At 54.3% G+C, this 12,737-nt stretch overlaps 1 protein-coding gene across 1 annotated transcript in view; it reads right to left on the reverse strand.

The window, feature by feature from the left end:
* Positions 1 to 303: 303 nt before the first annotated feature.
* Positions 304 to 12,737, reverse strand: part of CFAP74 (cilia and flagella associated protein 74) — a 48,553-nt gene continuing 36,119 nt past the window's right edge. Inside the window, exons 21-31 of the mRNA XM_044445314.1 lie at positions 11,391 to 11,525; positions 10,040 to 10,149; positions 9,151 to 9,206; positions 7,919 to 8,035; positions 7,054 to 7,209; positions 6,217 to 6,343; positions 5,351 to 5,505; positions 3,710 to 3,845; positions 2,817 to 2,944; positions 2,162 to 2,296; positions 304 to 888 (exon numbers count right to left, since the gene is read on the reverse strand). Coding sequence (XP_044301249.1) covers positions 739 to 888; positions 2,162 to 2,296; positions 2,817 to 2,944; positions 3,710 to 3,845; positions 5,351 to 5,505; positions 6,217 to 6,343; positions 7,054 to 7,209; positions 7,919 to 8,035; positions 9,151 to 9,206; positions 10,040 to 10,149; positions 11,391 to 11,525 — 1,405 coding nt within the window. The 3' untranslated portion in view covers positions 304 to 738. The remainder of the gene's footprint in view (positions 889 to 2,161; positions 2,297 to 2,816; positions 2,945 to 3,709; positions 3,846 to 5,350; positions 5,506 to 6,216; positions 6,344 to 7,053; positions 7,210 to 7,918; positions 8,036 to 9,150; positions 9,207 to 10,039; positions 10,150 to 11,390; positions 11,526 to 12,737) is intronic.

A 12,737-nucleotide genomic window follows, 5' to 3' on the forward strand; every position in this document is an offset into this window, starting at 1 on the left:
AGCCTGCCACCTCTGTGATGGCGAGATGCCTCGGGTTCTCCCTGTGGCAGCAGCAGGCTTTGTGGCGTGGGGGGAACAGTGAAAGACCCCCATTTGCAGAGGATGCCTCCCCATCCCCGCCGCCCCGGGACACAAGCATTGGCAAGAGCTCAATGACGCAGGCCTGGCATCCCTCACACGGCCCCAGAAGCTCCGCCTGTACTCACGGATGTGCTTATTTGGCCAAAGTTCTCCTTGGGCCAGCCCTGATGTGGACGGAAAAGCCTGTTGCGTCCCGAGCCTTCACATTACAAAATATTCCAGCGGGCGTGTGTTTATTGTAACAACGGCTTGCTAACAAGCATTTGTGCCGACATACTGGGCAGCGCAGGTGAGAGGATAATTACTGCCTTTTCTAGCTCCACCCGAGACGTGCAATCATCACCCGGGGATTGGCCTCGCTGCTCAACAGCGGGGATGCCGATCAGCCGGCAAAGATAAGCAGCCATTATCGGCCCTTCAGGGTGATCGACATCGGTTTGCAAGAGGCCTGGAATAACTTCAGAGGACTGAGCTTCTGCAAAGGCGGTTTCCACCATGTGTGGGGAGCTGTGGTTGGAGCCACAAAGGTCATCAGGGGAGTGAATTGCGACGGCCGAGAGAGCTCAGTGCCGAGAGCCCTCTTTCGGCAGAGTGGGAAAGATGCGGGATCCGCCACGTTGGGTCCTGCGATCGGCTGGCAGGCAGGACGCGGCCCCGTCATCTGTCTGGAGAGGCAGCGGCGACGGGACACTTCGAGTCGGCGGGGGCTGCCTTGGTCACGATCCTGCCCACACAGTAGACGCTGTAAATTTCCTTCACGTCTCCTCTGACGACCAGGGTGGCTGAGCCCGTCACGGGCTGATTGAGCTGCGGGGACGAGATGGAAGGGGGGCGCAGGCTGCTTTTCTGCACGGCGGCGAAAGCGAGGAGGCCGGTCCCGCTGCCCGCCAAGTCTCTCGGATGGCCCACGAGGTATAACCATGCGGGTGTGGATGTCACTCTCTGCGCCCTTTCCACAGCCACACTGAAGTGCCCCCGCCCCGCCTTTGCGAAAAGCCAGCCCACCCGCCCGCCCACCGCGAGTGACGGTCCTCTGAGTGCGTCAGGGAGGAGCCTATGTGATAATTTGCTCCTTCCACGTGGGGCTCTTAATTATTGGTTCACTGGGAGCCCTTCCTGGGAAGCACAGCATGGGATCGCGGCCGGAGTCGGGAGTGCGCCTTCGGAACGGCAAACCGGGCTTCTCTCAAGGCCTTCTCTTGCGCAGAGAGAACCCTGCTAGCTGAGGCTGGCTACCTGACACACGGCCTTTGATAGCCAGCGGCTAGTGGCGACCTGAAAGCAAGCAGTGGGGGCCCAGAGCCCAGCAAAACAGCCAGGAGGATGGGAGGGCGGGTTTCGCAAAAGGGTGGGGAAGCGGCAGGTGGGAGGGGGGTCGGGACGGCCACTTTGGGGTGCTGCTGCTGCGTTCAGCCTCCCCAGGGGCAATGCGTGGCTGCATCGAAGGTACAGGTTTAAATGCAGGCGGCGTCGGCTGGAGACGGAGGCTAGCGACTGGGGCTGCCGGAGGTGTGGCAAGGAAAATGTCGCCCTTCTTCTGAAGCGGATGCTGGCTGTGACGGGGTGAGTCCCGCAGCCTGCTGCTTCTAAGCAGAGAGGTACCACAGCACTATCTGGCTCCCCAGCTGCTTATGGGATGGGCCCGTGGTGCTCGCAAGCCTTTGGCATCTCATGCAGGCTGGAAGGAGAGGAGAAGGGCCACAGGGTGACCGGCATCTCGGCCTCTTCAGTCACTGTCCCTCCCAGCCGCCAAAGTACCCCCTTCTCCGAGGACAAGCCCCCAGCCTCACAGAGACGGCTGCATGGTTCTTTTGACAGATGCAGTGAGAGCTTCCATTCTCGGGGCTGGAGCACCATGTCTCAGGGCTGCAGGATTTTATCCTTCCAGAGCCAAATCCCATGGTCCGTCCAAGCCATGATGTGTCTGCTCTCACTCGTGGCTGCTCTTAAGTGTCTCAGGCAAAGGTTTACTCCCGGCCTTGCCGTCTGGGCAGCTCAACCCGCTGGCCATGCCCCCGCCCCCCACCCACAGCTGGCTCCCCTCATATTAAAACGGCACGCTCCAAAACCTGTGACATACGTCTGAGCCGGCAGGGGGCACCCAAGAAACGGTGACGGCTTTGGTCTGCCCGCGATCCACGTTTCCTTTCACGGGGTCCACGGTGAATCCTTTGAGCTGGAGAAGCTGCAGGCCTTCCCAGCTGAATTCCACATTCTGCAGAAATGAGCAGATGGGTTACTGCTGTTGGCAAAAACCTTTGGGACAAGACCCGATCTGCTTCCGTCCATAAGCCCCAGTCAGAGAAGACTTTAAAAAGAGCCGGAAAGAGACAGCTTCTCAGGGAAGATCTCCGTCTCCCAGAGTATTTCATGAAAGGCCCATCACATGGCCAATTTAAGTGGGCGATGAGGGTCTGGAGTCTGTCGACTCTGGAGGACCACACGGGACTCCTGCAGAGGTGTCCCACCTGCCCACTGACCTGGTTTTGCTGTGCCAGGTAGGCCCTGCTTCAGGGGGAATGTCCCAGGGCATCACCCACCCTTCAGGGTGTGGCTCCTCCAGTTAAGCTCACAAAACAGTTTATGAGAAGCGGGGAAAAGCAGAACAGAACTGCAGGGGCAGAATTCGCCTTGTCTCTGTTTATAAGTGCTCTGAGCACCCTCCTTCCCGTGCAGTGCGGAGGGTACAGTGACGGGTTCCCGGGACCCAGGTGGGTGGAAACGCTGCTCTTTACCTTCTTGGATGCGAACTGGGACGTGCGTATCCCTCCGATTTTCAGTTCTCTCACAGCTGGGATGACGAGGGTCTCTGACTGAACAGATTCCAGGCTGAGGAGAATGGAGCTTGTGGACTTGTCACTTTCTGCAGGAGTCAGAAAGGTTTCGGTTTGTGGTGGCACAACTGCAGTCGAGTTGATTCCACATTAATGTGGATTTCTATGCTGCCTGCTAGCGGAAGTTCGTTGGACAGCTTGCAAGAATGCATGAAACGGGACAAGACAAGGCAACACCACAACGTTTTTCCCACCCAAAATGCAACATCTAAAAACAAATTGATATAAATAATAGAGTAGACCTGTCAAAACATCTGACGTGGATACCCTCCTCAAGCCACTGAATCTCTCTGGAGGTTTTTAAATGTCTAGGCACAGGGGCTGCCAGGCAGGCCTCAGGGAGGAGAGGGTTCCACAGTCGGGGGGGCTGTTACCAGGAAGGCCCCGTGCCCTTGATGCCAACTTCCACGCCTCCCTCAGAGGAACGATTTGGGTGTTGATCCCAGCGTCCAGGAAGACTGCGGTTGGGAAAGGTGCTCCGCCAGATACGTACAGCCATGCAGGAGAATCCAACTCAGAAGCACACAGCTGGGCTCCAAGAAATACCAAGCCCACGTCTTAGCAAACACTGCTTTGTCTGATAGTCCCGACTTGAAAGTCCTGTCAAGTTGAGCTACTTCTCCGCTGCAGGGAGACTTCAAAGCAAGGCCCCTCTGGGCCTTGAGACGCTTTTGGACTGGGTCCCTGCGTGAAGGCGACATGCCCAGTCTTGCCTCGGCCCACAAGAACCCAGCGCTGTGCCTCTTTTGCTTGCGGAGCAACATGTACAAGCGGCAGTTTCAAGGCTCCGTTACCTGCTTTGGCCAGCTCTTCCGACAGAGACGTCGTCACGGCCAGCGATTCTATGGACACGTCCAACGGCTCGCCTCCTTCCACAAACATCATGTGATTCCTGGCTGCCCCTTTCAGCTGGATCACGCGGATGACTTCCTAGAAGGAATTTAACACAGCCTGAAGATCACCCTGCCTTTTTGCCACTGCCCAGAGTTCTTTTTGAAGGGACGGAAGAAGCAACTCTGGGCAGCTAAGCTCCCTGCCAGCTGGCAATACTCAGCAGCGGGAGGCCCAGCCGGAGTTCTGGGCTCTTCTGGTTTGGGTGGATCTGGAGACGGAAGCGTCTCGTTCACTGCAGGTCCACTTGGCTGTGCCGTGCGCTTCGGCATGGCAGACACTAGATGGCAACCCAAGCACACGGTCTTGGTTTATTCGTGGCAAGCGTAGGCAGAACAGCGGGAGTTCAGCTCATTGTCTATCCAGCCCCGTCTTGACACCCCGGGCAGCAACTCCTCGGGGTCTCAGCAGAGAAGGGTCCTTCACCCTTTTCATGGAAGATGCCAGAACCTTCTGCATGCGAAGTACATCCTCTGACACTAAACAATGACCTTCCTGAATTTTGGTTTTAGGAAATACAGCCGGAAGCTCTAGTAGCCCCAGGCAAATGGCTGCAGTCTGAGATACCTTCCTGGGTGTAGAATTGTGAGCTTGGCTTTCCTCATCCTCTCGGGAGGTGTGTCTGCGAGTAAACTGGGGAGAGAGGGAGGGAAGTAGGGAAAGCGCCCATGTGTCCTCCCCTTTCCCGTTACTGTGGTAGATACTTTTAATTAGTCAATAAGCATGCTGCCCCAAAGGGCTTGCAGTTTAAATGGAAAATGGAGAGGAAGACAGGAGGAGCATGGGAATAAATAGATACAGTCTGGATATAAACAAATACAGATCCGTATCAGACACAGGACGGCCCGCCAGGTCAGTTCAGCCGGCACCGGCCGCCCCTTGAATCCTCTCCAAAGCTGCTTCTTTGGTGCCCGTTCTTGCTCGCCACAAGTATAGGGACTTGGATCTATTTATTTTCCATGACCCGTCCCTGTGATGTCTTCTACTCCATGATGAACCTGAAGCTGTCGTACTTTGGGGGCCTCAAGAGAAGGCAAGACGCCATGGAGAAGAGAATTGCACTAGGGAAAGTTGGAGGAGGAAGAGGAGGAGGAGGAAGACCAGCTTGGAGTTGGGTTGACTCCATCAAGGAAGCCCCATCAAGGAAGCCCCAGCGGGGCTCTTGAGGAGGATGCTTTGGAGGGCTCTCCTTCGTGGACTCGCCAGAGGTCAGGGGACGGGGAAGCCTGAGCAGGGTGATGGGTGTTGGCATCCCCACTAAAAGCGAAGTGCTGGCACTGTGTCCCCATGAGCCTTGGTTCCACTACAGCACCGCTGAGCTGGCAAGTGCTCAAAACTTACACTTCGGCCTCATTTCGGTTGGGGAGGATGATCAAGGGCTTCCCATAAAAGTCGGGTTTGGGGACCAGACTGAAAGGAAGAGGTAAAGCTGGTGTGCCATCGGGGTGCCCTGGGAGGGAGCTCCAAGCCCGGAGGGCCGCATCCTGCCCAGATGCCCAGGTGGAGCGCAGTTCTTCGCCTAACAGGCCTCGGTTTGGGCTCACCTTGCCGAAGAGCAGGACCCGAATGCAGTCGGAATAGTAGAGGCTCTCGTGGTCGGGGCTGAAGGTGACGGTGAACTCCTGGGCCTTCCCGAGGCCGATGGTGCCTTCCATGGGGGTGACGCTGAACACGCTCAGGCCGCTGTAGTTCTGTGTGCCTGGGAACGGGACGGGATGAGATGAGCGCCTGCGGGAGGACACGCCAGGCATGGCACACCTTCCCCCAGAGCCCAGCTGCCACGGAACGGGAGCAGCACAAGAGGAGGCCCAGCGACCCCAGACGCCTGCCTGGGGCATGCATGCTGGCAAGGGGGGCATCTTCGCTGGCTGCCCCTGTCCCAGTCCCCCGTCGCAAAGCTATTTTAATGCGTTTGTTTTCGGCTGTTTCGTGACATCAAGTTTCCTCCCTGGACCTCTGGGTCCGGAATCTGACCCTCTCGGAGTCCCAGTCGGACCCCCCGGGCCATGCTGGGTGCCCACGCTTCCTTCCCCGCTGTCACCCCCTTTCCACGTAGCCATGGGCTCTCTGATGTCCTCCCAGCCTCGGCAGCTTTTCCTCCCGTCAGGACGTCTCTCCTAAGGCTTAGCTGCAGGCTGGCGTTTTGGCCCCGCCCCCTCGCCTTTGATCCCACCCACCCTGGAAAGCGGCTCCCCACCCCTTGCTCTCCACTGCCTTCTGGCCTGTCCAAGCATGGAAGGGAAGAAGTCCCTTGCAGCCTGTGCGGAAGAGTCTGGTTCTCCATCGTATATGGTCTCTGGACCACTCATTCGAAACACGTGGACCTCGCTCAACGGGGGGGTGCCTCAGGGAAGCCCCGAACCGCCCGTGGTGCCGCCGCGGATTCAGAACCGACAGAGCCACTACTTACCCACTAAGTTCGTTTTCCTGCGAGACGTGAGGAATGGGGGGAGCGCCTGCTGTTCCTGGTCTCGGTTCGGCGAGAGCGACTCCAGGTGGATGGTGAATGTCAGGGGCAGGGGCGACGTGTTCTCGATCTGCAAGGCCACCGAAGGGCAGAGTCAGACGCCGGGCCGGCCGCACTCACTCACTCACCTCTTCTTGCAGGGTGTGGCTCCTTCCTCTCCGGTCCGAGCAGGCCGTCTTAGCAGCAGCTGCCTTGCGTGGCACTTTCGAGTATCCAGAGCACTTCACAGGCATCAGTTCACTGCAGCCCTTACAACTCTCAGAGGCGGGGCGGAGAGGGAGGGAAGGAAGGAAGGAAGGATTTTGAGAGAGGGAGAGGGAAGGAAGGAAGGAAGGAAGGAAGGAAGGATTTTGAGAGAGAGAGAGAGAGGGAAGGGGAAGTAAAGAGAGAGAGAGAGAGAAAGAGAGAAGGAAGGGGAAGGAAAGAAGGAGAGAAGGAAGGAAAAAAGGATTTTGAGAGGGGTGGGGAAGGGGAAGGGGAAGGAGAGGGAGAGAGGGAGAGAGAGACGAAGGAGGGAAGGAGTGAGGCTACCCAATCAGCTCATGGCAGAGGCAGGATTCAAAATAGGTATGGCTCAACCACTGATTATTAAAGATGTTTCATCTTGTGATGAGATTTCCCTGTGAACAAAGCCAACGAACTCCCATGGATCTGTCCCACCTCTTTGAACTTCTAACACGTCCAGAACCTGAATGGTACGGAATGAGCAGCACACTCCTCCTGGCAGCTCAGTTCGGACACGGCGCCCGGCCCCGTCCCGACAGTGAGATTCTGCGTTACCTTGAAGGTGGCAGTGGCCATTTCCTTGGCAACCACATATCCCATGTTGAACACGTCTCCTTCGATGGAGCAGGTGATGGAGGGGATCACTCCCTGACCGATCAAGGTCAGGGTGAGGGTCGCTTTCTCGCTTTTGATTTCCAGTGTTTCAAAGAACTATGGAGGAAACTTTCTTAGTAAGAACACACACAAGAGTTCCCCTTGCGGCATTGCTACAGCCCGTGTGGGCCTTGTGAGCGTCTCCATAAAGGCCGGGTCCAGGGCATTGTCCCAATGTTTGGGAGTCTCTACTACGAAGGCTGCACAGGGACTGTTTTCTCTGCCAATCTACACCATCGACTGTCGCTCAGCAATTCCGAGAGTTGTTGCTGTGCCCCATTGGAGGCAGGTTGCTTTGCTGCTCAGCTGGGAAGTGGGTAAGTGGAAGGACCTTTCCCTGCCTCCGACCCTGGAAACCTGCCACCGGCCAAGAACAGATGAGGCCGTGCTGAGCTGGGCTCTTCTCTTTCCATGTGACTTCGCGAGTGCATTGTTCTGCACGTGCAGAGAGTTAACATGTCCAATATAGGCAGACACCTTTGGCCTGCCCACGCTAAGTGTCTATAGGCCAGCCCATGGGGCGAATATATCAAATTGCAATGGAGGGCACCACTTTAAATATTTATATATTTAAAACATTTGTCTCCTGTCTGCATCCACTGCAGGACCTCTAGGACTTACAATCATACATGTAAGTACTTTTCCTGGATCCCGCAGATGGAATAGGGACACTGGAGGGACCCCGGATGTGCCTCCCCAAGATCCTTGAAGGAAAAACTGGGAATCCGTGAAATCATCTCCATTAATTCCTTGCTTACAGACTCACCCACTTTTTCTCCTCTGGACAGAATGAGATTATAAGATTGCAGGATTCTTCTCTAAGGGTACGAATGGGATTCACCAACAGGAAGGGTCCGAAGGGATTCAGGAGGGAGAATCCCAGCTGGAAAAGGTGGCTCAAGGAATCACAAGCTTCGTGGTAACCAAAGCAACCATTTCGGAGAGGAGAGGAGAGGACCATGGCAATCTGCTACTGAGGGGCAGTTCCAGAAATCTGTGGATCAGGTTATGACGTGCTTCCTCTCGTGGGTACCAGGGGAACCCAGCAGGCTGTGACGGGGGAGAGATGGCAGCCACCCACACCTGGGCTTAGCTTGGTCGCCGGTTCTTCACTGCCCACACGGCAAGAGGGCTGTCTGATGGAGCAAGGCTGGCAGCCAGGTTCGAGCTAGTGGCCCCCTGGGAACCTCGCCACACTGACTCTCGCTCTCCCCAGCCTTATTTAATTTTTGTTTGGTGTGCCACCCCAATACCAGAAGTCTCTAGACGGCTTACAAAAAGCACAAAACCAAAAACAAAGCACTCATAACAATGACAGACAGCACACTGCATCCAACAGAGAATGATAAAAACAAGGATAAAACCAACCGACTGTTGAAATATTGGGAGAATAGAAGGTCTTTGCCTGGTGCCGAAAAGAATCGAGTGACGGCGCCAGGCGAAGCTCCTGGGGAGCGTGTACGGGGTGCCACCACCGAAAAGGCCCTCCTCCAAGTAGCTGCCCTCCTGATTCCATTCAAGGAGGGCTCCCAGAGCAGGACCTCTGCCTCAGAGCTCAAGCGGAGGGCTGGCACATGGGGAAGGTGGTGTTCCTTCAGGTATCCGGCTTATGGGCTGGGCGGCAGGTAAGGTGGGGGCGGCATAGAGCAGCAGCAAAAGAACTGTGACCTGTGCTGCACGCTGCTCCCATGTCTCCTATCCCACAATGCCCCACTGACGCTCATTAAAAGCAGGTATCAGATCCATTCAATTTGTTAGTCTTGGTACTCCCATCATGGACACCACAATCCATGTCCGTGCCAACAGAATTGGAGGTGGGTGCCACAGTTTTATTCTGGAATATCCATCGTATTTCAGTATTCTGAAATATTTAATGCTTGATGGGAGAGAGTGGCCGTGTGAAGGCTCTATTAAGAATCCAGCTGATGGAGACATGAAGATGCCTCCATTGAGCAATGGATTTGAGAGAAGAGAAGAAACAATTCCGTTAAAGGATACTGTTAGTTGTTCTTGAGTTATATTCTGAATCTTGACTTCTTTTTTAATTCTGTGCCCTGCAGGATGAGAGAGTTCCATATTTGTCATCAATAGCCAGATAAATACAGCCAGTGGAAGATCGTTTTTGAAAATAAAACACCCGGAAGTTGTGCCTACACGGCTTCAGAAAAGGAAGGATTCTTCCAGCAGAGAAGAATAAAGGATTCTCCCAATAATGGATGCTCCCAAGGACGAAAATGGGCAGCGCCCCCCTCGGCTGCTCAACATTTCATGTCCTTCAGGTTGGAGGACAACAGACGTCGCAGCGCACGGTCCCCACAGTCAGGAACGGTGGGCCAGAACTGAGGACCGAAGATCCCAAACACGCCACCCCAGCATCTCAGCTTAGTTTGTTCTCCCACAAGTCAGCAACTAGCGTTTGTTTCTACTTGCTTAAAGCAAACGAGGAGCCCTGAATGGACCTTCACCCCAGAGCCTCGACGACTGGACCAGGAGAGGACAAACCCTTCTTCTGAACCCCTGCGGTGGGAAACACTCAGTTCCGTGAGGATTGAGCTTCCCAATGTCCGAAGGGCTTCACGTGTGTGAGAAAGCCGCAACTCTCACAATGACTGTCGAGTCCATCAGTACTATTGTTCTTAATTTTGTAGAAGGAGAGATAAGGACCAAGGGGGAGAGGCACCCAATGAGTTTGTGGCAGAGACGAGCGTCACCATGGGAAGAATTTAAAACATTCAGCTCCTGTGAAATTCCACGTACTTACAAGGAGGAGAAAGAATGTTATGAGTTGGGGGTTTTAGTTTCAAGTAGAAACCCAGGAGGAGGCTAACCTTTACCCAGGAACAAAGGCTACCGAGCGCGAGGAGAGCACTTGCAAAGAGTCCCGTACCGATGGCGACGTCGCCGAAGTTGAACACGGTTTTCCCGTTGTTTGACACCACGACCACAGCAGGGGCCACGGCAGGGCAGTGGAGCTCAAGGTACAAGGTATTATAAGGGCTGCAGGTGCAATGAAATATAAATAAATGTGAGCACGCTTGTTTGCGTACGGCCAGAGCTATGCAGTGTGATGTACTTTGGCAGTCGTGCAAGGACTGGCTAGGAGGAGTCAGGTTTTGGGTGCGGGGATGGATTCTGGGGACAGGAAGCTACTGCTCTAAACCCTAGCTCCCCTTCAGTGCATGTATTGGAGGAAAAGGCTAATTATTAAAAACAGAGCATTGTTTGACAGTTTAAAAACTCCAGAGGGAGTTCCCCCAACCCCAGGGTGAACAGCAGTGAAAACAAGAGGTGTGGGGGGGCTGTGGGGGTTGGTGTAAGGGAGAATAGGATTAGGGTTCTTGTCCCGGGCATTTGACACTCCTGGGGCCCACGGAATGTCCCAGTGCCCACCCCTCTATCACCTACAAGCATCAATACCACCCCGACTTCGTACCTGATTATATTCCATCCGACCCCCAGGAACTGGTACATCCAGGTAAGGAGCAATCCTATGTGTGTTCAGACAGGGAAAAGTTCCACTCTGTTCTAGTTCCCCCAACAGGCCTAGAACAGAGCCTCTCGTGTGTGAATTTGCAGGCTTTTTGCTCTGTGCTCCTTTCTTTTGGAATGGCATTGATTCGATTGTCAGCTAAGGGACCACTGTTTCCTCAATCTCTGGGCAATTAGGTGCTTCATAAATAAATAGCATCAACTCCCACAGCCGGTATAATTTGTCCTGAGTTGCACATGGGGCTAAGACTGAGAATGGCTTCTTGGAGACCTTGGAGGGCCGGGAACGGAAGTGGAGCTGAGTCACCGCACACTCATTTAATCCCTCGAGGCTACATAATTGACCCTTGTAGAAAAGCAGAGGATGAGGCTCATGTCGATGCCTGCAAAATGTTCACACAGCGTGGCTGAGATAACGCGGAGCCTCCCCTGCTCGCTCGCCCTCCTCCTCACCACCTAGGCACCGAAACCCACAACTGTGCGTGGAAAACGTGGAACTGAGTGTGGCAAAGAACACGCAAAAGTACGACTAGGTTCTAATTATGTTGTGACGCAAACCAGTCTGTGTCTCTTGCAACTGGGATACAGACGACTTGCTAATTTTAGCAACTGCAGATGTAGCCAGAGTGATGTTGAAGGACACGGTGTTGCTTCTCAGACCACGCAGACCGCAAAGAACAAGACTTGTTTCACTGGCCCCCGGGGACCGTAGCCACGTAGGGTCTGATGCTGCCCCATGTTCACAGTACCTGTACTGAAGGTTTTCTGCCCCTTTCTTCTCATCTATATCACCGCTGGCCACAAAACAAGGGATGACGTATTTGTCAAATCGGCCGCTGAAGCTCCGGACCAGAGAGAGGTGAGCCGCGATGTACTCCTCAGAACTAGAGAGGGACACAAGAGGAGGGAGAGGACTGCCGGAAAGCATTGCAAAGCGGCTCGCAAGCGGTCAGGGTTTGGAATCCGACACGTTTTCCACAGAGGAAAAATCAACTCAGAGTTGTCAGCCCTGGTTGCAAAATGGAACTTCCATAGTCAGGGGAAGTCTGTCTCACTGAAGGCTAGCAGTGGGGGCAGGTGGGCGGGCGGGCAGGCAACAGGAGATGCATGCATCTGGCAGGTTTCACCCTCAAAAGTACCACGTAGATATCATTGGGTGCCAACAGGTGACTCAAAATGGCACCAGAAGAAAAAGTAAATTTGGCCACTGGTAGAAATGAGGCAAAGCAGGGTTGCGTGGATCTCTCTTATTCCACAGATGCTGTTTGGCACACGTTTGATGCTATGCCCACTCACCTGGGCATAAGCAGCCAGTCAAGGGCCCTGAGTTGGAAATTCGGGTTCCCCAGGTTACTCTTCCCATCCCATTTCGTTTTCACTGGGAGAAGGTTGCTGGCAGCTCTTGCTCTAATCTAAATGCCCCCTTTGTCATTGGGATGAAAAAAATCTCAAGGTGTAGACGCACGTGTATTTGAGGGGGGCAGAATGCAACTCGGGGCCATTCCTATCTCAGCTGGGGTTCTGGGCAATATTCCACTTTCTCGTATTAGATGCAAAACATGGGTAAGAGAAAGGTGATTGTCACAAGAGGGTTTGGATAAGAGAGAGTTAAAGCAGCAGGAAGACCTGTTGGAGAAGATCTCGATGGGGAAAAGGAATCCAGAGGACAAGCTGCAGCATGGTTTCTGTTTTTTGGGGAAAGCAGAATGAGAAAGCTTGGTTCTGGAGCTCTGGAAGCTACGGGCCGCTTGAAAATAAAAGCATCAGAGACCAAGGCAGGGCAGCTCTCTGGCACAGGACCTCTTGGGCTATGGACTAAGCATTCACAGAACCAAAGGGAATGTGAGGAAGAATCTGTGGCAGAGCCTAAGCTGTGGCTGGGAGACGGATGCAAGCGGGATGGATAATTCTTTTGCTTCTCTGTGGCACAGGAATTAGAAGCTTTAATACGGAACACATCGCACTGGAACTGGCAGTCGGAGCCCCTGCTTATCCAAAAGGGAAGCCTCGGAGACACTCCCAGCCCCTTGGTATGCTTTAATCACAAAGCCCCTTGTTTTTACAGCTGGGGAGGCAGCAGGTGTTTCAAAGCCCTG

The sequence above is a fragment of the Varanus komodoensis genome, unplaced genomic scaffold (genome assembly GCF_004798865.1).
Source record: "Varanus komodoensis strain SLA01 unplaced genomic scaffold, ASM479886v1 scaffold48, whole genome shotgun sequence".
Classification (NCBI taxonomy): Eukaryota; Metazoa; Chordata; class Lepidosauria; order Squamata; family Varanidae; genus Varanus; species Varanus komodoensis.